Source organism: Zonotrichia albicollis, chromosome 14, assembly GCF_047830755.1.
Source record: "Zonotrichia albicollis isolate bZonAlb1 chromosome 14, bZonAlb1.hap1, whole genome shotgun sequence".
Lineage (NCBI taxonomy): Eukaryota > Metazoa > Chordata > Aves > Passeriformes > Passerellidae > Zonotrichia > Zonotrichia albicollis.
The window spans coordinates 11122185-11145053 of record NC_133832.1 but is presented as its reverse complement, the minus strand read 5'-3'; the positions used below and the strand labels follow the sequence as shown (position 1 = coordinate 11145053).

Below are 22869 nucleotides of genomic sequence, written 5' to 3'. Positions count from 1 at the left end.
CAATATGTGAAATGGGTGAAGAAATCCTTTGAGTTAAGTATGGAATGTTTCAAAGAACTGTATTTGTGTGGACAAAGGATGAGCTTCTTGGATAAGGGAGTCCTAAACTTGCACTGATTGCTGAGGAAGGATTGTGAATGGCTTGGTGTGGCTGTCAGCTTATGTGAGGTTGTGGTAACAATTTTACTTTGAACAAGGTAAAATGAGGCAGAGTGTGAAACTGAGGTTTTGCCACACAGGAAGTAATTATTGTTAGCTTCCCTTGACCTGGCTGATTTACAGCTGGCTTCAGTCCTGACTGTCATGTCAGTCCTTCTGCATCCTTGATAACCCTCTTGAATTTACATTAGCACACTGCATGTGGGGCTGCTGCTGTGTGACTTCTACCAGCCAGAGCATTTCTTATGGACAGAGAAACAACACTTTTTATTTCTGGAGAATTTACAGATTCTACTGTATCATCAGTTTTGACTATTGCACTATATGACTTAATGCAATTCTAGGTCTTAAAAAGCAAGTTATTAACTTTGGTTTTTTTTTTAATTGGAGTTGTGCCTGAATAAAAGTTGCAGAAATTGCCCTGTTGCATGTTAGTTTCCTTCAAACAAAATATTTTTTTACAAGCCATGTGTTTTCATTTGTTCACATCAGCAGTGAATTCTGTTGGTTTTGTGTGTTCATCTGAGTTTTAGTGTTTGCATTGTTGGAGATCGTATTTTATATGGGAAAGAGTGCCAGCAAAATCCTTGTATCCATATTTACTAGTACTTCTGTTAATTTCAGCTTCTGTGATTAACTCAGACTTGCTCTTTAATCTTGGAGATCACAGTGAGATGATATTTCAATATAACTGCATGTCTTTAAGCCTTGCTCGTGAGCTTTATGCTGGTGATACATGCACATGAATTTTCTGTCTGCTCTGCCAGTGCAAGCCCTTTTATGCCTGTGCCTTATTACAGAAGCTCACATGGCAAGCAAGTACACAATTGATCACCTTTTACTTTCTGAAAAAGGGATATTTATCTGCACCCTTTTTAAAAGGGTTGAGCTAAAAATAAAAGGACAGAAAAATCCCACGCAAGTGTGTTTTATATTTTGGTTTTCTGGCTTGTAGTTGGCTAGTGGGCTTTCTCTGCTGCTGCTAATAAATGAATCTTTGGAAAACCTGCACCTTTTAAAAATTAAATTGAGTAGAAAAGACTGGTGTGTTATGGTGGTGTTGGTTGTCTAAGACATTTCCTTTTGAAGAAAAAAAATTCTTATATGTTTAAGACTGAATGGTATCAGTCTGACTGACTCTGATAACATTATTCTAGTATTTCTTGGGCTAAGTTTATTAATCTTACATTCTTCCTTCATTTTGGGGAGGAAACAGATCCTGTATCTCTCAATTCAATACTAATAATGTACATATAATAAAAATAATGCTTATAACATGAAAGAAGTGATAAAAAAGACCAGAATAGCAATATTGTATCTATTGTCTTGATAAATAATGATGCAGTGCTTGGTAAAACATTGCATAAGTTTGTGTATCAGAAAATTACACTAAATATATTTTCATAGATACAGCAAGGGTTCACCAGAAGAGGTGTCAAGATTTTTCTTCTAAGTTTTCTTAGATCAGGTAACTTTTTAAATAATCCTTATTCTTTTCACTTACTTTTGTAGCCATGAAACTGATGACTGCTTTAGTGAATGTGGCATTAAATCTAAGTATTAACATGGACAACACGCAGCGGCAGTATGAAGCAGAACGAAATAAAATCATTGGGAAACGAGCTAATGATAGGCTGGAGCTCTTACTACAGAAGAGAAAGGAGGTTAGTCCAACTAAGTATTCATAAATATGAATGTTCATAAATGGCCACTAATAATTAATCTTGTTCTCTAATTGGTTTTGGTAGTTATCTATCTCTAGCTCTTCAGGTTGTTCATATTTAATGCTTGAACAACTTTGCAAGGTGCTTTCTACTGTTTGGTTTTCTGTAAAAAGAAGTAAATGTAGAGTCTTAAAAATAGTAGTGTTGCAGTGAGGTTAGTGAGAGAGATTGCAATCAGTAATAAATACATTTTTGTTGTATTTCTTGAGGAGTTTCCTACATTGAGCTCAAATATGTATTGAAAGTTACCACACATTGACAGGTTTTGGCTTCTAGAGAAGATCTCCATGATCTTGGAGCAAAATACTGCTTTTCTAATGTCAGTAATGATCTCAGCAGAAAATGTATTTAAAGGCTTCAGATAAGGCTTTTCTCATGTACAGAAAGCACTATCAAAGTTGAAAATGCAGTCTACTTCTGTTTTCTTTCTTTTGTGTAAGAGACTTGCTGATTCATTGCTGACAACATTGTCTTGTTGAAAGCCCTAATTCAATCAGGTTTCAGTTTGTACTGTTGGGGCAATTGGAGGTTTGGTTTTTGTTTGTTTTTTTGGGTGGTGGTGGTGATGTTTATTTTCTTTTAGGTTTTTGGTTTTTAGACGTTAGGAATGACTTCTTCATGATCAAAGGAAACATCTCACCTTTGCTCTTCAGCATTTGTACTGTTACCTGTTAAGGGCTTTTTTTCCTGACATTGAGACAAACTAACGAGTTTGCCTTCTGATCAACTCCCAAAGATCTTGCAGTTCGAGGCTGATCTCTGAACAAGCCATTCAATGTAGTTTTGTTAGATATGTGTGCAGGGCCTGTCCTAGTGTGAGTAATACATAGATATGTAAAAAAGCAATGATGTTACTAGGAAATTAAATCAGGCTTTCTTACAAATTAAGAAGGGCCTTTCAGAAACACAAGATGTCTTTGTTACACTTGAAGAACAGTTTCCCAGTAACCAGAATTACTAAAATTTGTATACTGTGGTAGGTATAATTTCTTCAATAATAGCATATTGTATTGTGAAACAGATCTGTGAATATTTCTGAATCTGTGAAAGGATTTAATGGTCACACTTGTAAATGTTAATTCAGCTTGTCTAGCATCAGCACCATCTGATCTGACTGTAAAAATGCTGCTCACTGTTTATGTATTCTCTACATTCTTTCAGCTTCAAGAAAATCAGGATGAAATAGAAAACATGATGAATGCAATATTTAAGGGTGTTTTTGTGCACAGATATCGGTAAGTTTCTCTCAGTAAGTAATGTGTAGCATCATTAATTTATTCTGGAAGCTGGGGGCAGGTTATTTCTAATTATTCATCTCTTTGAACTTACTGCCCCACTTCTCTCCACAGAGATGCAATTGCTGAAATAAGAGCCATCTGCATTGAGGAGATTGGAATATGGATGAAAATGTACAGTGATGCCTTCCTCAATGACAGCTACTTAAAATATGTGGGGTGGACTATGCATGACAAGGTAAACTGCACAGAGCCAAAGGAGCAGAACTCCTTGGTTTTAGTTATTGATCTTTCCAGACTAGGTTTGCATCTCTTAACTGTTTGAGTTGATCACTGCTTTCCTTATCACCAGCATTTCAAAATGCATATAAGCCAGACTTGAATGTTTTTAGAGAGTACATATAGATTTTTTTTTAAGAAACTGTTATTTGTAGGCAAATGGTCTTTTCTATTTATGTATTGCTGATGCAAACTTGTAGTTCATCATGCTTAACTGCTTCAAGTTAGCACATCATCCCTATAGTTTGGCAGTACTCTGTTTTGTCAAGTTATGAAACTCTGGTGTTCTCATCTAGCTGCAAAAAGTATGGGAAAAGCCCCCTTTTGTGCTGGTTAGTGCCTCAAGCTGTTATTTACCAACTACCACCTAGAGACTGTTCTCTGCTTGGAGGGGTCAACATGGTTTACAAATAGTCCCTGACTCATTATTGAGTCAGCACATCGCCTCAGTTCTTACATCAGAAACTTCAAGCTGTTGAATTTGAAGTGAAAGAACTGAGGGCTGCTCGGTCTTGCTGTGCTGTTCATTGGCTTGGTGTAAAAACCCCATAACCTCTTTCAGTGGGTGGGGTCATCTTTGCCTTAGAACATGTGCTCTGCTGAAGCAGATCTTGTATCTCAAGAGGAGTATTGCTCTCTTTATCTACTTAGTAATTTTGATTGAACAAGGAGTGGTCATCTATGATACAAATATCTTGAGTGTTTAGAAAGAATGAAACAGATGTATTTTGATTTATGGAGATGGTAACTGCAGGAAGACCTTGGGGGGGTTTTGTTAGTTTTTGTTGCTTCACTGCCTTGTTACAAAGAAGGTTATATCCTTATGTCATTAACATGATTATTCATATTGTGACAGCATTTAATCTTTGTTTTTGAATTAATTCTCACTGTAAAAGAAACTTATCCTGTATGACATGAAGATAACATCAGTATCCTGTATTTGACTTTTAATTCAGTTCTTAATTTTATTTTAGCAAGGAGAAGTAAGACTCAAATGCCTAACTGCTTTGCAAGGGCTTTACTATAATAAGGAACTTAATTCCAAATTGGAACTCTTCACCAGTCGGTTCAAGGTTAGTGTTATTTCTTACTTTAAGTACATATGATTTTTTTAAAAGTTGCATTACACATCTTTCCTCTTCAAAAATATTTTCTTTTGTGTTCTTAGGATAGAATTGTGTCTATGACTCTTGACAAAGAATATGACGTTGCAGTCCAAGCAATAAAATTACTCACTCTTGTTTTACAGTAAGTACATGTATATTTCCTTATCTGACATACAACAAGTACCAAAACTTAAGTGTTGGCCTTGTGGGTGAGGCCAGCAGCATGACACTTCAGATAATCTGACGGCTATAGAAATGTCTGTGCATCTTACACTCAAAGAAAGTAAAATTCCAAAAGTAATCTGTCTAGAACAGTGTTACTGTTTATCTCCCTCAGTTCAGTAGGTGTAAGGGCTAGGGACTCATAGTTAAAACCCATTATGGAATGGTTGAAATAAAAAACACAGAATATATTGAATGTTACACAGTAGTTGAGTCCTGAGCATAACCTTCTAGCAATAGCTCATACTTCATCAATGTGTTTTGTTCAGGAAGACTTTGGAGCTAAGACTGGAGTTTTAGGATGATAAATTGAAGGAAAAGGTTTAGCTTCTCATTCATTTCCATCTTCCTCATTAGAGTTCATACTTTGTTGACTCAGCCTTTTTGGTTTTTTCTTTCTTTCTTTCTTTCTTTTCTTCTTCCCATCCCTACCCCTAGGAGTAGTGAAGAAGTTCTGACTGCAGAAGACTGTGAAAATGTCTACCACCTGGTTTATTCAGCTCATCGGCCAGTGGCAGTTGCCGCAGGGGAATTTCTTTATAAAAAGTAAGATGGAGAAATTACAGTTAACTTCTTGGTCCTGTAGATTTGTGTGCATTAATATGATGGTTCTTATTAGATTTAATCAAGAGAAGGAAAAAGTGAAACATAAAGTGGCCTTAAGAAAGAAGAGACAGTGTAATATTACTCTATTTTCTAAACTGCTGTAGTTTTTCTAAATGGGAAATAGAAGTTTGGACTTGACTTTGAAAGCTTGTTCCTTCAGGGAATAGAATAAAAATGTTCCTATGTCTTCTCCTTTCCCATTCTCCCTGTGAAACATCTTAAAATGCTTATATAGTTTGGGGCCTAAAACTTGGGCTTGCATCAGGAGTGTTTTCCCGTTTGTAGTTCCTCCCCTGTGCCTGCCTCCTCCACATTGTCCCATACGACCATTTCATAAAATATTTTCATTTAAAAAATCCACTAAAAAGCCAGCATGTCAAGTGTGTAGGAGAACAAAATAGAGTTTCCATCTAATATTTTTCAGACCTCCTTCCAATATTTCTCAGCTGCTTTAAAGTCTCCTGTAGGGAAGTTCAGAAAATAGCATTTGTTGAGGAGGAGCATAGGACCTCAAGCACCTGCAGTTATCATTGATGTTTGTAAAGCATTTTGTTGCAATCATACATCCCACTGGAAACAGTTGGTGGCATATTAACTCAGCATATATAAAATGCATATTTTGTCCCAGATTACTTGTCCCAGATTACTGCCTTTCAAAGTAAAATGTGGAGCAAAGCAATAAGGTATTTAGTGTGTAAAAACCCAGTATCTTGATGTGAATGGACTATGGTGAAGGCAATGAAGAAGAAAGTTGTCAAGAAATAATTTTTCTTTTAGGCTTTTCAGCCGCAGAGATACTGAAGATGATGGAATACTCAAAAGGAGAGGAAGACAAAGTCCAAATGCTAATCTTGTGAAGACATTAGTGTTTTTCTTTTTGGAAAGTGAAGTAAGTTGAATTTCAGAGATGTCCTTGTTTTTGTGGTGTGTGTGGGGGGTTTTTGTTGTTGTTCTAATTTTTGTCAGTTAAATTTTGTTGGTCTTTTTTTTTTCCCCACTCATTAGTTAGTAACCATGGTCCATGTCCTGGTTTTCTTGTTGTTGGAGCAACATGGGGGTCAAAAGACTGTTTTGTAAGGTTGTGTTTGTTTGAAAGATCTGTCAGTACAGTATTGAGACGGGCTGTGAGTGCTACTCTGACAAACATGATGATGTGTAAGTGTAAAGAAATTGCAAATTGATAGATTTAAAAGGGGACAGAGAAAAAAAAGAAAAAAATCCCACAATCCCTACCCACCTATCCCCCAGGTTCTGACAGATCTTGTAGCACTACTCCTTGTAGTTGTTGATCTGGATTCATCTTTTTAAGTTAATTGGAGAAGAAAATCTTCTGTTTAACCAGAGAGCTTGCAAAACTTGCTCTGTATTTTTGCCACAGGCAGGAGCCAAGCATGAGAAGCACTCTATATTATAGTTCTGTAATAATCTTCATTGCTGATAAAATACTTAAATATGTTCTTATTTTAGTTGCATGAACATGCTGCTTATCTTGTGGACAGCATGTGGGACTGTGCAACAGACCTCTTGAAGGACTGGGAATGTATGAACAGTCTTCTGCTGGAGGAGCCTCTCAATGGAGAAGAACGTAAGAGATTTTTGTAGATCTTTGTTTATATTGCTGTGCTGTTTTTGTTAGGCTTGAAATAAGGGAAAAATATGTTTACAAATATTTTCTGTGTTTCCATGACTATAAGAAGTCACTAATACCAATTATGAAATGTGAGGAAGTGTAGAAAGAGATCACCACCTGGTATGGAAGTGTTACACAAGAGCAATGGTTAGAAGAAAAGAGAAGGAATTAGCATGCAATGTTGCCTTGGTGTTCCACAAGTTCAGGCTGCACTTTTGGCATGGAGAAACTAAGTTACTTGTGAAACTGGTTAATTTATTGTTAAAACTACCATAAGGAAAAGGAACATAATTTCTTTGATGACAGTAGACCCAAACAAAACCCCTGGTATAATTCTGTATTTCATAGGTCCTAGTGAATGGACCTCTGAAAAATAGAAAGGAAGTAAAATAATTATAAAACTTGAGTCTTTATTCCATCCTATCCTGTGACCCATCCAGTGATATTCCCTAAATTTTTCAGTATTTTCTGGTGGTTTTTTTTAAGGTACTTACTTACTGTATCCTCTCTGTCACCCCCATCTCCAGAAATGAGCTGTTGGTCTGCATGTCTGTCTTTTTGCCTTAAACAAAAAGCTGGAAAAACCCCCAAAACCCAGACAAAAATCTCAACATACCTCAATCCTTGTGGTAAATGAAAAATAAGTTGTGTGTTAACATCTGTTTCTTAAATTTCAGCTTTAACAGACAGGCAGGAAAGTGCTCTGATTGAAATCATGCTTTGTACAATTCGGCAAGCGGCTGAGTGTCATCCTCCGGTGGGAAGAGGAACGGGGAAAAGGGTAGGAAGCAAAAAACCCTGTTCATCTGGGGATGTGGGAATGGCTGTGTGGGGCCACTGTGTGAAGAAGGAAGAGATTGTAGGCTATTGCTGCTGAGATGAGAGATTGAGCTTTGGTCTCCACATCTGACTAGCCTGGCTAGTTTGCTTTTTCTGGACTCGGGCACGTGCTTGGTACTGTTCAAACTACTGCATTTGTTTGTACTAGTAAAGATAATAAAAATTGATTTTGAAAACAGTATTGATTTCAAGGGAGGACTAGAATCAATATTTGGGAAAAGCTAGAACTATTTTCAGTGGGGAAGAACAGAATAAAGGAAAGGAAAATCCACCAGATAGTCTCTTGAAAGAAGGCCAGTCCACCAGTTGGCTTTTCTGTGATTGTGTGGAGTTTAGACAGCCTCTTTTGGGAAGATATTAAGCACTCTTCTCTCAAGACTGGTTCGTGTTTTGGTAAGAAACCCATTTAAAAACAGGTTGAAAGCTTGTATGAAAACAGGATTGACAAATTAATTGAGTAAATATTGCTAAAAATTCTAAGCTGAAGGGCTCCCCATTCTTACATTATCATTTCAGTCATGGTATTTTGTTGCAGGAAAGGTAAACCTTTTGTTCTAAGTTATCACTTCTGTTTTCAAGTTAATCTTATTTTTGAATGCTGAATGTTGGTATTTTTCTTCTTACTATTTTTTTTAATTGCACACTTTCCTCCTGCTTTACATTGGTATGTTACAGTGATTTTAGAGCTCTGTATACCTAATCATCATTTCATGAACAATAATGAAGCTTTGCACCAGAACTTTTAGCTGTAAAATTCTCACAATGCCAATATTTTAGGTGCTGACAGCAAAGGAAAAGAAAACCCAGTTGGATGACAGGACAAAAATTACTGAGCTTTTTGCAGTGGCACTTCCTCAGTTGCTAGCAAAGGTAGGTTTAATTCCATTCCTTGCTGATGGATGATTGTTGAAATGTTTACAAGTATATTTCTGTAATTGAGGATGCAGCTTGCCATGAGTTTTATTTTTTTTCTTACTAATTTTTGTTTACATTTACTTGTTCTGTAATGAATTATGTTGTCCAAGACTTTATCAACTAAACTTTTTTTCTGTGCCAATTTTACAGTATTCTGTAGATGCAGAAAAAGTCACCAACTTACTGCAGTTGCCACAATACTTTGATTTGGAAATCTATACAACGGGGCGATTAGAAAAGGTACAGTAACTTCCACACACAAACATTAAAGGAAAAGTCCCAGAATTTAGACTTCATCACTAGAATTTCAGTCACCATTTTAGGAGTGGTTTTTTTTTTTTTTGTAAAGGAGATTTTATTTATTGTAACCCTTACTGATAGTGTGAGTTCAATTTCAGAATTGTGACTGACTGCTCTTCTTAGAGATACTGAAAATATGAGTCTTCTAAGGCCTGTCTGGCCAGCTTTAACAGAAAATCTTCCAATTAAATGAACTTGAGAACATTTATTGCTGGGTTATGGTCTTATTTGTGATAGCTGTCTGACAGATAAAGCTTATAGAAACAGCTCAGTAAGTTCTCTTTTTCTTCCTCTCACTGAAGCTAGAAAAGCACCATCATCATTGCATAAAAAAGAGGAAGGATACCAGATCACAAATGATGTAGTTACTGCTCTCATTTTATCTGCTATGATGGTGAAGTTGAAGCTGTTCTCATCTCTGTCTCCTTCTCAGATGTGCTACTGCATTGTGAAGGAAGTAGCTGGAAATCATTAGAGTCTAGAAGTGATGAAATGTGTAGTTGACAGCACAGCCAGCAGTGCTAGAGCAGCAGTGAGCATCTCAGGTTGAGGGAGGAATATATGAACAGCTGAAGTTGGCTTTAGTTGGTGGACAGTAGAGTGTTATGAAACTAAAACTTCAATTATACAGCTTTTAAGGCACACATAAACATGCATAAATGTTTGTGTGAGTGGGAGGTAAATACTTCTGTGTTGTTCAGTTGTCATTGCAAATTCAAGTTTTAGATAAGACCATACCAACAACAGCAAACTTTTAATTACTTCTGAGATTTGGTCTTTGACAAACTCCAACTTAATTTTTGATAAATAGACTTAATTTCTCAGAAGCTTCACTGATTTTCTAGGAGATGTTTGTGTTCTGTATTATAGTTACAGAAGTAATTAACAGAATTGACCTTTTAAAATTCTTTAAAGTTTATTAAATATGCCTGTGTATATTTGCATGTGTATATATATATGAAAATAAAAATAATATATTTTCTTCTTTGGCTTGTCTTCCTTGCAGCATTTGGATGCCTTACTGCGACAAATCCGGGACATTGTGGAGAAGCACACAGATATAGATGTTTTGGAAGCCTGTTCAAAAACCTACCATGCTCTCTGTAATGAAGAGTTCACAATCTTTAACAGGGTTGACATTGCAAGAAGTCAGTTAATAGATGAATTGGCAGACAAGTTTAATCGACTGCTTGAGGACTTCCTGCAAGAGGTATTTTAATGTGCAAGATCACCTTTTCTTGCCCTTGTAAATATTTCCAGTATTTTTTCTGTCTTTCTCTGCAAGTCAGAGCTAAGGATGGGAGCTTCCCTCTGGTTTTCAAAACTCTTTAGTCAAGTGCAATAATATAACAGTGTCAATGCTGTGATAGTGTGAGCACAGGCTGTTCTTGTAGTGAGTCTTTAATTTTGGTCTCCTTTTGACAAGAGTCCTTTGGGAATTTGGGATAAGTTTCAGATAAACAAATACATAAACTTTTTACTCTTAGCTTTTGAGGCCTTCATTTTTGAGAGTTGTAGTATTGTAATTCCCCCAGGATTCTCCTCAGATGTACTACTGTTGCTAGTCTTGCCTGTGGTTGCATGTTGCTGTTGTTAAATATCAAAATCTCTAGAAAACACTCCCCCTCCCTTCCTGAATGCAAGCAGATGCAGTTAGTAGATCAAAAATAACTTTGTTCCCACACTGTGTTGATCTGAGAAGTGAGAATCTCCTGATAGAGTATTTAACTTCACTATGTGGGATCTCTGACATTCAGACAAAATTTGTTTCTCCTTTTCATCTGTGGTGAGGAGCATAGGAAGTGTCTTTTTGACAGCTTCATTCTTAACATTTCTCAGATGCATGTAGTTTATCAAGCTCTCCTTTTTTCTCTTGCTTTTTGTTCTGAACTAGAATTCCATTCTAGAAATCCCAAACAAGAAATCTGCCCATTTGTTTCCCTTTGTGATGAAAAGAAAGAATGAGACATAAAGCAAGGAAATGAGATGTCAGAAGTTGGCTTGAAGGAAAAAGGCAAATACTCTGGTGGAAGTGTTGAAATCCTTAGTTCTTTGATAGGTTGTGCAACTACAGAATAGTAAAACTTGCATTATCTCTGCTAGACTGGGGAGGAGTTTCTTGACCTCAGATAGTTTATCTTATGTACAAATAGATACTTTTCTGACCCTTTGATTTTTACTCTTTTTTTACTAAATGCGAGTTTGTCAGAGCTTACAGGAAGATGAGAACAAACCAGTTCCCTTACCTCACATAGAGACTTTTCTGTGATTAAAGTAAGACCGAGGTACTGACCTGTGGCCCGTCTAGTCCAGTGTCTTTTGTCTGACAGTGGCCTCTGCTGGATTCTTCAGAGAAAATAGAAGCACCTACATTATACATTGTATTTCACTAGCCTAGGCTTTTCCCTTTTCTTCTGCCTTCTCCTTCTTTTGTAGAATCCTAGAATTGTCAAGGTTGGAAAAGACATTTAACATCATTGACTCCATCTCTAGATATGAACTGCTGACTGCCCTGTCTCTCTGACTCTTCTGAAAGCATAGATGACATGATAAATCATTTATCAATAATTTAGAATCAGGTCTGCACCCTCTCCTGCCCCCCAGTTTGGGGGTTTGTGGGTTTGGTTGTATTAAGTTCCCCAGTTCACTGAGACTACACTGCTTGAGGTATCTCACTGTATGATTATTAAATAGGGGGAGGAACCTGATGAAGATGATGCATATCAAGTCTTGTCAACACTGAAGAGAATCACTGCTTTTCACAAGTAAGTGGCTTCTGCACATGTCAGTCAGGGTTTGTGGTGGGGAAATTGTTTGTTTTTAATTCAGTATCAGTGTTTGTGGTGAGGGGCTTGTTTGTTTTTAATATGATACATCTTACTTTTTAATGCAACTTCATGGGATTGTTTTGGGGTTTCTTTGTTATTTTGTGTGTGTGTGTGCTGGTTTGGGTGGGGAGGTATTCAGTGGCTGGGCTTTTTCAACGTAAATTAAAAAATTAAATCAATTAATTAGTTAATTATTTTTGACAGCTTTTAGTAGTTGTTAACCTCAAATTGCAGAAAAAGTGTTAGTTAAATAATACCTTTTGCTTCATTTCTAATGTGTCCAGTGCTCATGACCTATCAAGATGGGACTTGTTTGGCTGCAACTACAAGCTATTGAAAACTGGCATTGAAAATGGAGACATGCCAGAACAGGTCTGTAGTTAAAATGTGTTCTTTAGACACAACAACAAATACCTTTTGTTGCTGTCTTTTATTGGTCTTTGTTGTCTAATGCTTTCTTTCCTTTTGATTTCAGATTGTTATTCATGCACTGCAGTGTACTCATTATGTAATCCTTTGGCAGCTAGCAAAAGTTACTGAAAGCAGTTCCACAAAGGTATGCCTTGTTCCAGTTGTGTGAGTAAATAAACATTTGTACATAGTGCAGTGTCATCAAGTGGGGACTGTGATGGCATTAATTAAAACTAAGAATGTTTTTTATTTTGATACCTACCTAATCCTGCTTTTTTAATAAGTTCTTCTGAATGAATAGTTTTAGTAGTCACATTCTTTACTTTTGCAAACCTAGTACTTCCTTTAATTGCTTTTATTATTTAAAATATATTATTTTATTTTGTATTATGTTTAATTTGACTGAATTCAACATGATACCTATCAGCCACAGTAACAGTACCAAGAAGGGGTAGAATGGAAGTTGCCAAACACAGTATAGTTAGTGTTACTACTCTTAGGTAGTGGGTTTGGATTTGTTTGGAAACCTTGAAGTATCAGTGACAAGTTGGTGAGATCTAAGACTTTGTACTATCATAGTATTCTTATTGCTCAGTATGTCACAATCCTGCTTTATCCTTCATTGGTCTTTTAAATCTGTTGTTAAATAAAGATGTGAAAAGATTAAGTTCATTTTTTTCAGGGAATGATGAGCGGCCCTGTTCTGGTTCTATGTATAGTAATCTTGAAGGGCAAAGCTCTGGTAAATGTCATCTTTCCAATTTCACTTCTTGAAAAATCTTAGAGAAAGGATTAATATTTCCTGTATCCAGCATTGCTTGAAGAAGTTGATTAGGTGGTTCACTGTGTGAACTGCCACATGAAAAAATGCTTTTTTTCAAAAGGACTAGCTAGTTTAGAATGGAGTTTGTAAGTGCTGAAGCATTTTAATTATTTCTCAAAAGTAAAAGATGTAATCCCTGTAATCAAACATACTTTTCCTGCAGTTTCCAGTTTTTTACTGGAAATATATGCTGGAGTTGCACTTCATTATTGGAGTTACTGTTAACTCCCCTTTCTTTATGTCAGAGGGGAGGCAAGGAAATTCTTCAGGTTTTTAAAACACTTTGATTATCTTGCCTATAATTAATACAAGAAAAAAAAAAGTTATGACTATCACAATTTACTAGGGAGAAAACAAAGGGAACTCATGACATTAATAGTGTATGAGTAATTAATAATCCATTACTACAATACTCTCATTTTAATGTGAGGACACATACATTTTTCCTTTTTTATTTTAGGATGTTGTAGTTTGAGCTTCTGGTAGATGCAGGAGTGGGAAATCATGCTATGTAACTTGTACTAATGATCTTATAACAGAGAGCACCTGTATCAGATTACTGTGGTTTTCCCCTATCTGTTGAGACTTCTTTAGTCCAGTGAGTAATCATAGTCTGAAGGTTTTGAGATGAATATGAACTTCACCACTGGCTGGTTAGTTTACCCATCTGTGTCTTGATGGCTTTTAACATTTCCAACCCCAAATACCTGATAAGAAGTGGCTGCACAGATTGTTGAGAGGTGGTGTAGGTGTGTGAAGGATTTGGAGGTTTTGTTACCTTATTCTTTAAAGGGTAAACAGCAGTCTTGAGGTTTTTGTAATTGTGATTAAAGCTTTATCACAAGCCTAATGGCAGAAGGGGAGCTAAATACTGACAAGTTAGTTTAGAAATGAAGATTAAAACCTAGCTGTTTTGCAGCAAAATGTAATTTGTAGTACTTTCAGCAGGAATGATAAGAACCTAATGAAAAGTGGTGCCTTATTGAGATTGTTTTCTGCTCCTACATAACAGATTTTTTAGTTACTGCTTTTTTTAATAAAATAACACGATTTTCATCCCAACTGCCATCTCTTCTGTGCTACACAGAATGACAAAATTAGGGAAATTGCTACTTGTTATTTTATTTGTAATGGTGATTTTTAAAAATAATGTACTGGACTTGAATGTTACCACTGAGATCTGTGGTGAAATGCTCTGTAAAAGTGAATTCACTGTATGGGACTGTACAATTGGAAAAGCAAAACTGTTACATGAAATCATTCTTTTTAAAGGAGGATCTTCTACGTCTAAAGAAGCAGATGAGAGTGTTCTGTCAAATCTGTCAACACTACCTGACCAATGTAAATACTGCTGTTAAGGAACAGGTTAGTGGCTGTTGTTACTTGGAGTCTTCTAATACTGTACTTTAAAGCAGCTGAAAAGTTCCTCTTGCCAATATTTTTGTCACTTATGTGGGAATGTGATGTCCTGGCTGTTCAAGCTGAGTGCCCTTTGAGTGTCAGTGCACATGGTGCTTGTATGCTTGTCCTCCTCCTGTACATAGGATTTCAGAATCCATTTAAACTTGATTCTTTTGAGTAATTTTAGGCAGCATAATGTTTTATGCAAAGGAGCTTTTTGTTACTTTTAGTAATGACTCTGCAGGTGCACTGTAGAAGCCTCTGGGTATAAGCTGAGTGAGAGTTCCATTTCAAACCTCTTGCTTTCCATGTGCTAATGACCCACATCTCCTGTGGAGCTGTGGATTCATAGCCTCAAAACTAGCTAAGGACAGCAATTTAAAAGGGTTTTTTTAGTTCTGTCTTTGAATGCGTGCAGGTGCACCTTCTCTTCCTTCTCTGTGTTGCTTCATGACACAATATATTCCTCAGTTTTTCAGAGTCCCAAAAATTTGGGCATCTCAAAATCAGGAGGAAAAAAGTGACTACTTATGATGAGTGTGTATATGTTTGTACATTCACAAAGTACTCACTTAACCTAGGAGAGTTTATTGTTGGGAAATGGGAATTCTTGGAGTCGCCTTTAGGAACACTCACACTGCTCTGTTGGTAATAGTGTTGTTTAGAGATGCTGTAGCAAATGCTTGGAAGCCTCAGCAATGATACACTGCTTGATGAGCAGTTTTATAGTTAGTCCCTCATACAATTGCCCTTTGTGGGGAGAGTTTTAGCTCCTAAATGTTTCAGTTCCAAATGTTTCAGACGTAAAAAATGTAGATATTGAGCTTAAGTAAGTAATGTGTGAAACTTCAGGCAGAAGACAGAAGTCCTGACTTTTTGAAATGCTTGCATGAAGGTTTTGGGGGTGGTCCTTAGTTTTTGCTTCCATTTCAAAAAGAATTGAGACATTGGGAAACACTTGTCCTGAGTTCTGAGAATAACAGTTAAAAAAAAAAATTAAATTGAACTGTAGGAGCTGTCTCTTCAATCTGTGAGCAAGTAGTTCTTTGGCCAGGATACTCATAGGAGTTTGAGGTTCCAGTGAAGAGCACAGGTTACTAATAGCAGAATTAATTCTAAGTAAAAGCCTTTAACAACATTTAAAATGCTAAAATGAAAGAAAATGAAGTGTCTCTACAGGGGAAGGACCAGATTATCTTCTAGGTAGACTGTTTAATTAAAGACATAGAAAGCCAGGAGCCTTTTTGCTGCTGAAGATAATAATAGCCTGGTTAAAGTGGAAAATCTGGTCCACTGAGTCGCACAACTGCAGCTTTTGAAACTCTTGCTAGAAGAGGAGTATTCCTGGAGCTTAATAGGCATGTTCTATGTCCAAGAGCTATCCGGTGTAATAATCACAAGGTGTAGGGTGTGAATGTGCTAGTAACAAATATTACTGAAGCTCTGAGTAGGCCTAAGAGGCTGTATGACTCTGACTCTGAACACTCTGGAAACTGGAGCTGCCTGGTTACACAGGGTACCTGTCACACAGGTACAATGTTCCACTTCCCTCCTTTCATCTCATGGAAGGACACAAGGGAATTCAGAGGGGCACATGAATTTTTTGTGACCAGGAATTAGTAATACTCACTTTGAGGAGTTAGAGAACAGACCTGTTCATGGAAGTACTTAGGAGATTAGAGCCAAAGAGAAGGTGCAGCACTAAGCAGCTTCTTGCCTTGGTCTGCTCATTTGAAGAATGTCAGGTACTAAGTCATTTGAGCCTTCTGGGGCAGTGGAGTACAGACATTTAAATCTGATATCAGATGTACAAGTTAGCCAACAAAAGAAAAAGTTGGTTGTACTTTTGCATGTTTGGACATTAGGATTTACAGGGATTGAATAATCTCAGCTGTTATATGTTAAACAAATGTGATTGAAACATTTTTAAGAAAAGACAGCAAAAAGGAGATTGTACTATGGTCAGAGTCCACAAAGTTCTCTAGTGACCGAATGTAGTATCAGTCAGATACAATTTGGGAGTTTCAGGCTTCTCATGTTTTAGTCTTGCAATATTTTCACATATAATTTGGCATCATCTGTGCAATATTTTTATTTGGAGACCCAGTCTTGATACAGGAACCTGCTGTGTGAAGCTGTCCACATTTTGAATTCAGTTGGCCTTTGTAGTTGTGTAGGGCATTAGTGGCCTGTGTACACTGTTGAGATCTTGAGTATTTTCTCAAGTGCAAATACATTATTCTAAACAAAATCTGCTTTCCAAACAAGTATTTATTAAGGTTTCTTTTTAACAGGCTTTCACAATTCTGTGTGATGTGTTGATGATCTTCAGCCATCAGATTATGACAGGAGGACGTGACATGTTGGAGCCACTTGTTTACACTCCTGATTCTTCCTTGCAATCTGAACTACTCAGTTTTATTTTAGATCATGTCTTCATTGATCAGGATGATGATAATAATAGTGCGGGTTTGTACAAAACTTAAATTACCTTTTTATTTTTTGTTTTCTGACTAATATCTTTGTTTCTTTATGCATTTCTGTGTTTTTGTGGTGGTGGTATTTTGTTGTTGGTTTTTTTCTTGTTTGCCTGGTTATTTTTTTGTTTTAATTTTGTTTTGTCATTGAGAGGTGTGCATTTACACAAAGGTAGGTGTGGCTTTTAAATGTCAGCAGCTGAATAAAGGATTTTCTGTATTGGGAACACGTAGGATAATTGCAATAAAGGTTTGGTTTAGTAGGTTCAAATATTTATCTCTGTATCAGGGTAACAGACATGTCAGTGGACAGTGAAGTGTGTTGCCATCAGAACTGAGATCTGATTTTCTGAATCATGACCACTAGCCCATATCAGTTTTATATATAAATACTTAAACATAGGTCTTTAAACCTGACAGTTTTCCTGTTCTGAACTCTTTCTAGATGGACAGCAGGATGATGAAGCCAGCAAAATTGAAGCATTGCACAAAAGAAGAAACCTGCTTGCAGCTTTCTGTAAGCTCATTGTGTATACTGTGGTGGAAATGAACACAGCCGCCGACATTTTCAAGCAATATATGAAGGTAAAGTTGAAGCTTAGGAGTGCTACTTCATAAAACTACTAGAATACAGCAGTTGTAGGATTTTTGGTACTTGTTTTTTACCTTGCAAGATAACAGGTTCAAAATGTGAAGAATTCAAAACTCCGCAGTTGTAGGCCCTTTTTTGTATGTAGGAAGAAAAATTACTGAGATGAGATTTACAGTTCCAGTGTTGTGTGGGTGGTGGGGACCGGGGAGGGAAACTAATTATTTTAATGTTGTTTTTACTAGTTTTATTTTCTTACTCTGATTGATGGTGTCTTTCTAATTCACTTATTAGTTTAGTAGGCCTTTTGAGAATGTTCTTCCCAAGAGCAACTCCATAATGTCTAGTCTCATCCAACATTTTAAGTTTAAACCTGGTGGAAGTAAAATTTGAGTTCCCTCTCCCCATTATCTTTATATCTGTTTCAATCTTACTTAAATATAAAAACCTCTCCTGGCTCATGGGATTCACAGCTGCACACTAATATGAGTTCTCATTTTGTGAACATGATCAAGCTTTGCTCCTTTGTGATTACCTTACAATCCTAAAATTTCGGCAGCCTGCTTTTATATCTGTCTTGAATGTCCTACATATATTTTTGATTCTCCAAATAACTAATTGGGTCTTTCTTAAACCTGAAATACTTTAAAAACTGAACAGACAGCTGCCTTTGTTAGACAAATTATACCTATGATGCTGTCTGTAAGTGCATCCTTTCAGCAAAGAAAATAAAACTCCTCACCAGAGTTACAGGAGTTGGTAAAAAGATTACATTCTAATAATGTACCCTGAAGGGGTGAACACGTGTCATTAACAAATATGTCATGAAGATAAACAGGTCACTCTGCCTCTAAAGTAATACTGCAAGAATGAAAAGTGGGTTTATTCTTTTTGCATTTAGGTTTTTTTTCAATTATTATTCTGGAGATAGTTTAGGGTGTAATTTTGATGTAATCATGAACATGTTGGTTTTTTTTTCCTTTAGATAATGTTTGATTTTTCTTTTTAGAAGTTCATATCCTAGATTTTGTTTTCAGAAGAATTCAGTAGTTGCAATGTTTTCAACTAACATTGACAGTTAACCTTTTTTTTTCTTTTTCCTAGTATTACAATGACTATGGTGATATTATTAAAGAAACGATGAGTAAAACAAGACAGATAGACAAAATCCAGTGTGCTAAAACACTTATTCTTAGTTTGCAGCAGGTAAGAGTTTACAATATTTTTATGCCTGAAATTTCATCCTGTAGATGATGTCCTGTTGTTTAGTAAGTAGTTTCAGATATTGATGATGAAATCTCGATGGGCAGTATGGATAAGTAGGTCTAAACTTAAACACATTTTCTGCATTTTCTACAGCTATGTGAAAAACTGCCAGAAGTCTTCCTATACTTACCATATATTGTACCACAGAAAATGTAGGAGTGGTCAATAAATACAAAATGAATGTAACTCAATGAAACCTTCATAACTCTAAAACAATATTTTAAGTAAAATATTCAGATATGTGTTGTGAGGTGGCAAGTTTTCTTGTTTGTGAACAGATAAATACTTCCTGCCTGTGTGGTAGGGGGTTGGGGGTTTTTTGTGGAGGTTTTGTTTTGCTTTTGGTGTGTTGTTTTGGTTTTGGTTTTTTTTAACTATTCTGAGAATTAATATGAAGTTTTAGTAATTTCTTAATGTTTAGTAGAGACTTCACACATTTGACAATAAAACATAATTTAATGCTCTCTTCAGTAAAGTTTGTGTGGAAACCTGACGAATTCAGTTAAAGTTAACAGTTAACATTTGATTAATCTGCTCACATAAACCATCTGCATGGATTTTATTCACAGGCTCAGAACAGTGGAGACATACATCTCCAAAGCACTGTAATCCAGCATAGATCGCTTCTATCCATGAAAGGAAAATCTACCCAAATATATTTTCTCTATCCCTGGTTTTTGACTGAAGATTATAAAGCCACATAGTGACTGTGGATCTGGGTATTGAGCCTGGTGGAGGCCAATTGGAAATAGTCCTTACTAAAGTAAGGACTGGCTTATCAGTATGGATATTGCCAAAACAATGCAGGATGAGGCCTTTCCTTTTGATAGCAGCATGACTCTTAAGTAGCTGGTGGAACTGCAGTGTAAAATATGTAACTAAACACTCTTTGTTTCATTTTTTGTGATACAAAAGAGTGAAGGGTGTGTTAGACAAAATTTAAAAAATAGAAAAATGTATTATTGAAGCGCATTATAGTTGAATTCCATAGAATTGAGAAAGGATTGATCAAAGAAAAGACTGAAGTTCAGAGTATTTGGCTTTGACAACTATTGATGAGTACTTAAAAATCTCATAATTGGCTGCAGAATTTCTGGTGTCTTTGGCAATTTCCGTGAACATATCTCCATTTTAGAGTTTCTTCTTTATACGTGTATTTTGAGAAGAAAAAAGAATTGGGAACTAGTAGTTTGACAAAGTATTTTAGTAAAGATCAGGTGAAGATCAGCCCATTTATTTCTTCTCTGTTGGTGTATGTAATTAGGGAATCCTACTAATTTTTTGTATTCTCAGCTTAAGAACACTTTGAGTTAGTGAAGCACTGAAATCTGTCATCCACTATGTCTACAGTTTGATGAATGCTTGATCAGTGCATCTCAAAGTTATCTCTGGGGTGCAGACTCTTCAAGAGTAACTTTGGCTTCATTGTCCAAAATGTCCATGTTTGTCTCTTGGTGTTGTCAGATTAGCAGTGGGAGGAAAAAGCTGTGAAACATACTTTTAAACTGAAACTTATCTCTAGTCCAAAGTTTGACATAATCTTTTAATACATAAAAATTTCCCTTTTTATTCCATGCAGCTCTTCAATGAAATGATTCAAGAAAATGGTTATAATTTTGACAGATCATCACCAACGTTCAGTGGCATAAAGGAACTTGCTCGACGTTTTGCTTTAACATTTGGATTGGATCAGTTGAAAACAAGAGAAGCTATTGCTATGTTACACAAGTAATTGTGTGCTTTGTATTACTTCCATTCTTTGAAAATGAGTTTGTTAATACTAAGTGTCTCAGCCCTAGAGATGATATAGCCCATATATTAATTAGGGGATGAGTGCAGTTTTGTCTCTGAGTAAAACCTAAATGTTTAATATTGTTGGTGTTCTCCAGCATCATTGTATAAGCATGTAAATTATAGCAGTGATGCTATAATGAACAAGCTTTTTAATGTCTGGTCTATAACAATAAGAAAAGATCCACTTCATTGTCAGTGGTGATCATGTTGGCCTCATGCAGAAAACCTGCAATGCAAGGTAGAAATTACACGACAGAAAGAGTGTGTCTAGATTAAAATAATAACTAGTGTTCACTTTTTTTGCTGGAATATGGAAACATCAAATTAATGCTTTCTTGACATAAAGGAAGGGGGTTTGGTTTTAGTAGCTCACAGTGCTTTGAACTTCTGTTTGTTCTTTGTCTGATGTAATTTTTTTTTTTTGTGCTTAGGGATGGCATAGAATTTGCTTTTAAGGAGCCTAATCCACAAGGTGAGAGCCACCCACCATTAAATTTGGCATTTCTTGACATTCTCAGTGAGTTCTCCTCGAAACTTCTCAGACAAGACAAAAGAACAGTGTAAGTATTTTCTTAATATTCATAGTATTTGTAATGATAACCTCAAAAGATGTGCATCAGAATAAATATTTGTGTATTGTATTCATCTAAAATGGAATCTTTGACGCATCAAGGTAAGTTTACACTAATGTAGTCAAGTATACTCACAGAAGGTGAATTGTGTTTATTGTTGTTATTTTTCATTTTATGGTGAACAAACAGAAATTGTGTTCCAGATTTGCTGTTGTCAGGTCTTTGTGTTTTGTGAAATTAACATTGGCTGGTAATTTCAGTAGTTGCTTATCTTGACATGGTAACATTTTGTTACAGATTTTTGCATCTCTGTATTTCTTTTATTTCAAGGTATGTTTACTTGGAGAAGTTCATGACCTTTCAGATGTCTCTACGAAGAGAAGATGTGTGGCTTCCTCTCATGTCCTACCGGAACTCGTTATTAGCCGGTGGGGATGATGACACCATGTCAGTGATCAGTGGAATCAGTAGTCGAGGATCTACAGTAAGAAATAAGAAGACAAAGCCAGCAACAGGCAAGCGGAAAGTACCCGAAGGTAGAACTTTAAACTTTACTACAATAGATATTCATATAAACTGCACACATTGTTTCATATTTCTTAGTGTGACTATATTGGTATGCCTTTATGTATTTTTTCAGAACAGGTTGCCTCTGATCATGTATGTGTCTTAGTGGGAAAAATATTCATTTGATTCACAGAAGAAAAGGGCACTATACAGTGTTGAGTCATACAATAGAAAAGTATAGAAATGCTCCAGCCAGTGATTATAAATCCAGGCCCTTTGAGGCACATGTAAGACTTTGTGGCAAAAAGTAAAGCAATTGATTCTCTGTATCGCACATTTAATTTTTGTTTCAGCATTGACTTTTAGACTAGTTTGAAAAACACTTCACGGGTGTTCTTGCTGTGTTTGCTTCCAGCTGAAGAAAGCAGCAGTAGTGACAGTATGTGGCTGAACAGGGAGCAGTCAATGCACACCCCAGTGATGATGCAGACACCTCAGCTCACCTCCACGATAATGAGGGAGCCCAAGAGATTGCGACCCGACGAGAACTACATGGGCGTCTATCCCATGCAGCCCGAGCACCACCAACCGCCGCTCGACTACAAGTACGTACAGCAGTAGGTCTGCTTTGTCTTAGTGTCCATACACAAAACCAGTACATGTTTAAAATAGAATAATGGTCTTTTTAAGCACGCAAGTAACGTGGATGTTGGCTCAAAGGCAACAGGAAGAAGCCGCGCGACAACAACAGGAGAGGGCAGCGATGAACTACGTCAAGCTGAGAAGCAACTTGCAACACGCCATGTGAGTGCAGTGAAGTGCTCCTTCCCTGGGTCAGGGAGGGGAGGGGAGGGTTTATAAATGCAGTGGTACACCTGTATCTGTATCTTTTAAGAGAGATACATCTTCTAAGTTCAAAAGTTCTCTGCATTCTTAAGGGCAGTGTAGTTCTGCAGAAAAAAAGTACACATTGCAACCAAAAGCACATGTATTGAGGAGCTTTAAATCTTTCCCCTACTTTTGATTGTTTTATATCCAGTACTTCATATAACATTGTTTAAGTGGTGGCTTTTTTTTAATACAACGGCACCGATTAGTATAATTAGAATGACTCCTTAGTTTTCTCATAAGTTCTGATGTTTCATGTGGAATTTGAGGAGAGAGGATGAAGGACTGTGTGGGTGT

At 36.4% G+C, this 22869-nt stretch overlaps 1 protein-coding gene across 5 annotated transcripts in view; it reads left to right on the top strand.

Moving 5' to 3' along the window:
* STAG2 (STAG2 cohesin complex component) overlaps nucleotides 1–22869 on the top strand; it is a 72234-nt gene that overhangs the window by 44133 nt on the left and 5232 nt on the right. For 4 of the 5 annotated variants that reach the window (XM_074551730.1, XM_074551731.1, XM_005484452.4 and 1 more), the window contains exons 8-31: nucleotides 1672–1823; nucleotides 3045–3118; nucleotides 3233–3356; nucleotides 4372–4470; nucleotides 4566–4645; nucleotides 5164–5271; nucleotides 6109–6220; nucleotides 6799–6916; nucleotides 7639–7742; nucleotides 8579–8671; nucleotides 8867–8956; nucleotides 10023–10226; nucleotides 11711–11781; nucleotides 12129–12216; nucleotides 12320–12400; nucleotides 14351–14443; nucleotides 16774–16948; nucleotides 17402–17541; nucleotides 18650–18751; nucleotides 20391–20539; nucleotides 21037–21165; nucleotides 21508–21713; nucleotides 22100–22289; nucleotides 22375–22488. In XM_074551730.1, the coding sequence (XP_074407831.1) occupies nucleotides 1672–1823; nucleotides 3045–3118; nucleotides 3233–3356; nucleotides 4372–4470; nucleotides 4566–4645; nucleotides 5164–5271; nucleotides 6109–6220; nucleotides 6799–6916; nucleotides 7639–7742; nucleotides 8579–8671; nucleotides 8867–8956; nucleotides 10023–10226; nucleotides 11711–11781; nucleotides 12129–12216; nucleotides 12320–12400; nucleotides 14351–14443; nucleotides 16774–16948; nucleotides 17402–17541; nucleotides 18650–18751; nucleotides 20391–20539; nucleotides 21037–21165; nucleotides 21508–21713; nucleotides 22100–22289; nucleotides 22375–22488 (2896 nt within the window). The remainder of the gene's footprint in view (nucleotides 1–1671; nucleotides 1824–3044; nucleotides 3119–3232; nucleotides 3357–4371; nucleotides 4471–4565; nucleotides 4646–5163; nucleotides 5272–6108; nucleotides 6221–6798; nucleotides 6917–7638; nucleotides 7743–8578; nucleotides 8672–8866; nucleotides 8957–10022; nucleotides 10227–11710; nucleotides 11782–12128; nucleotides 12217–12319; nucleotides 12401–14350; nucleotides 14444–16773; nucleotides 16949–17401; nucleotides 17542–18649; nucleotides 18752–20390; nucleotides 20540–21036; nucleotides 21166–21507; nucleotides 21714–22099; nucleotides 22290–22374; nucleotides 22489–22869) is intronic. The other variant, XM_074551733.1, reaches the window with a different exon arrangement.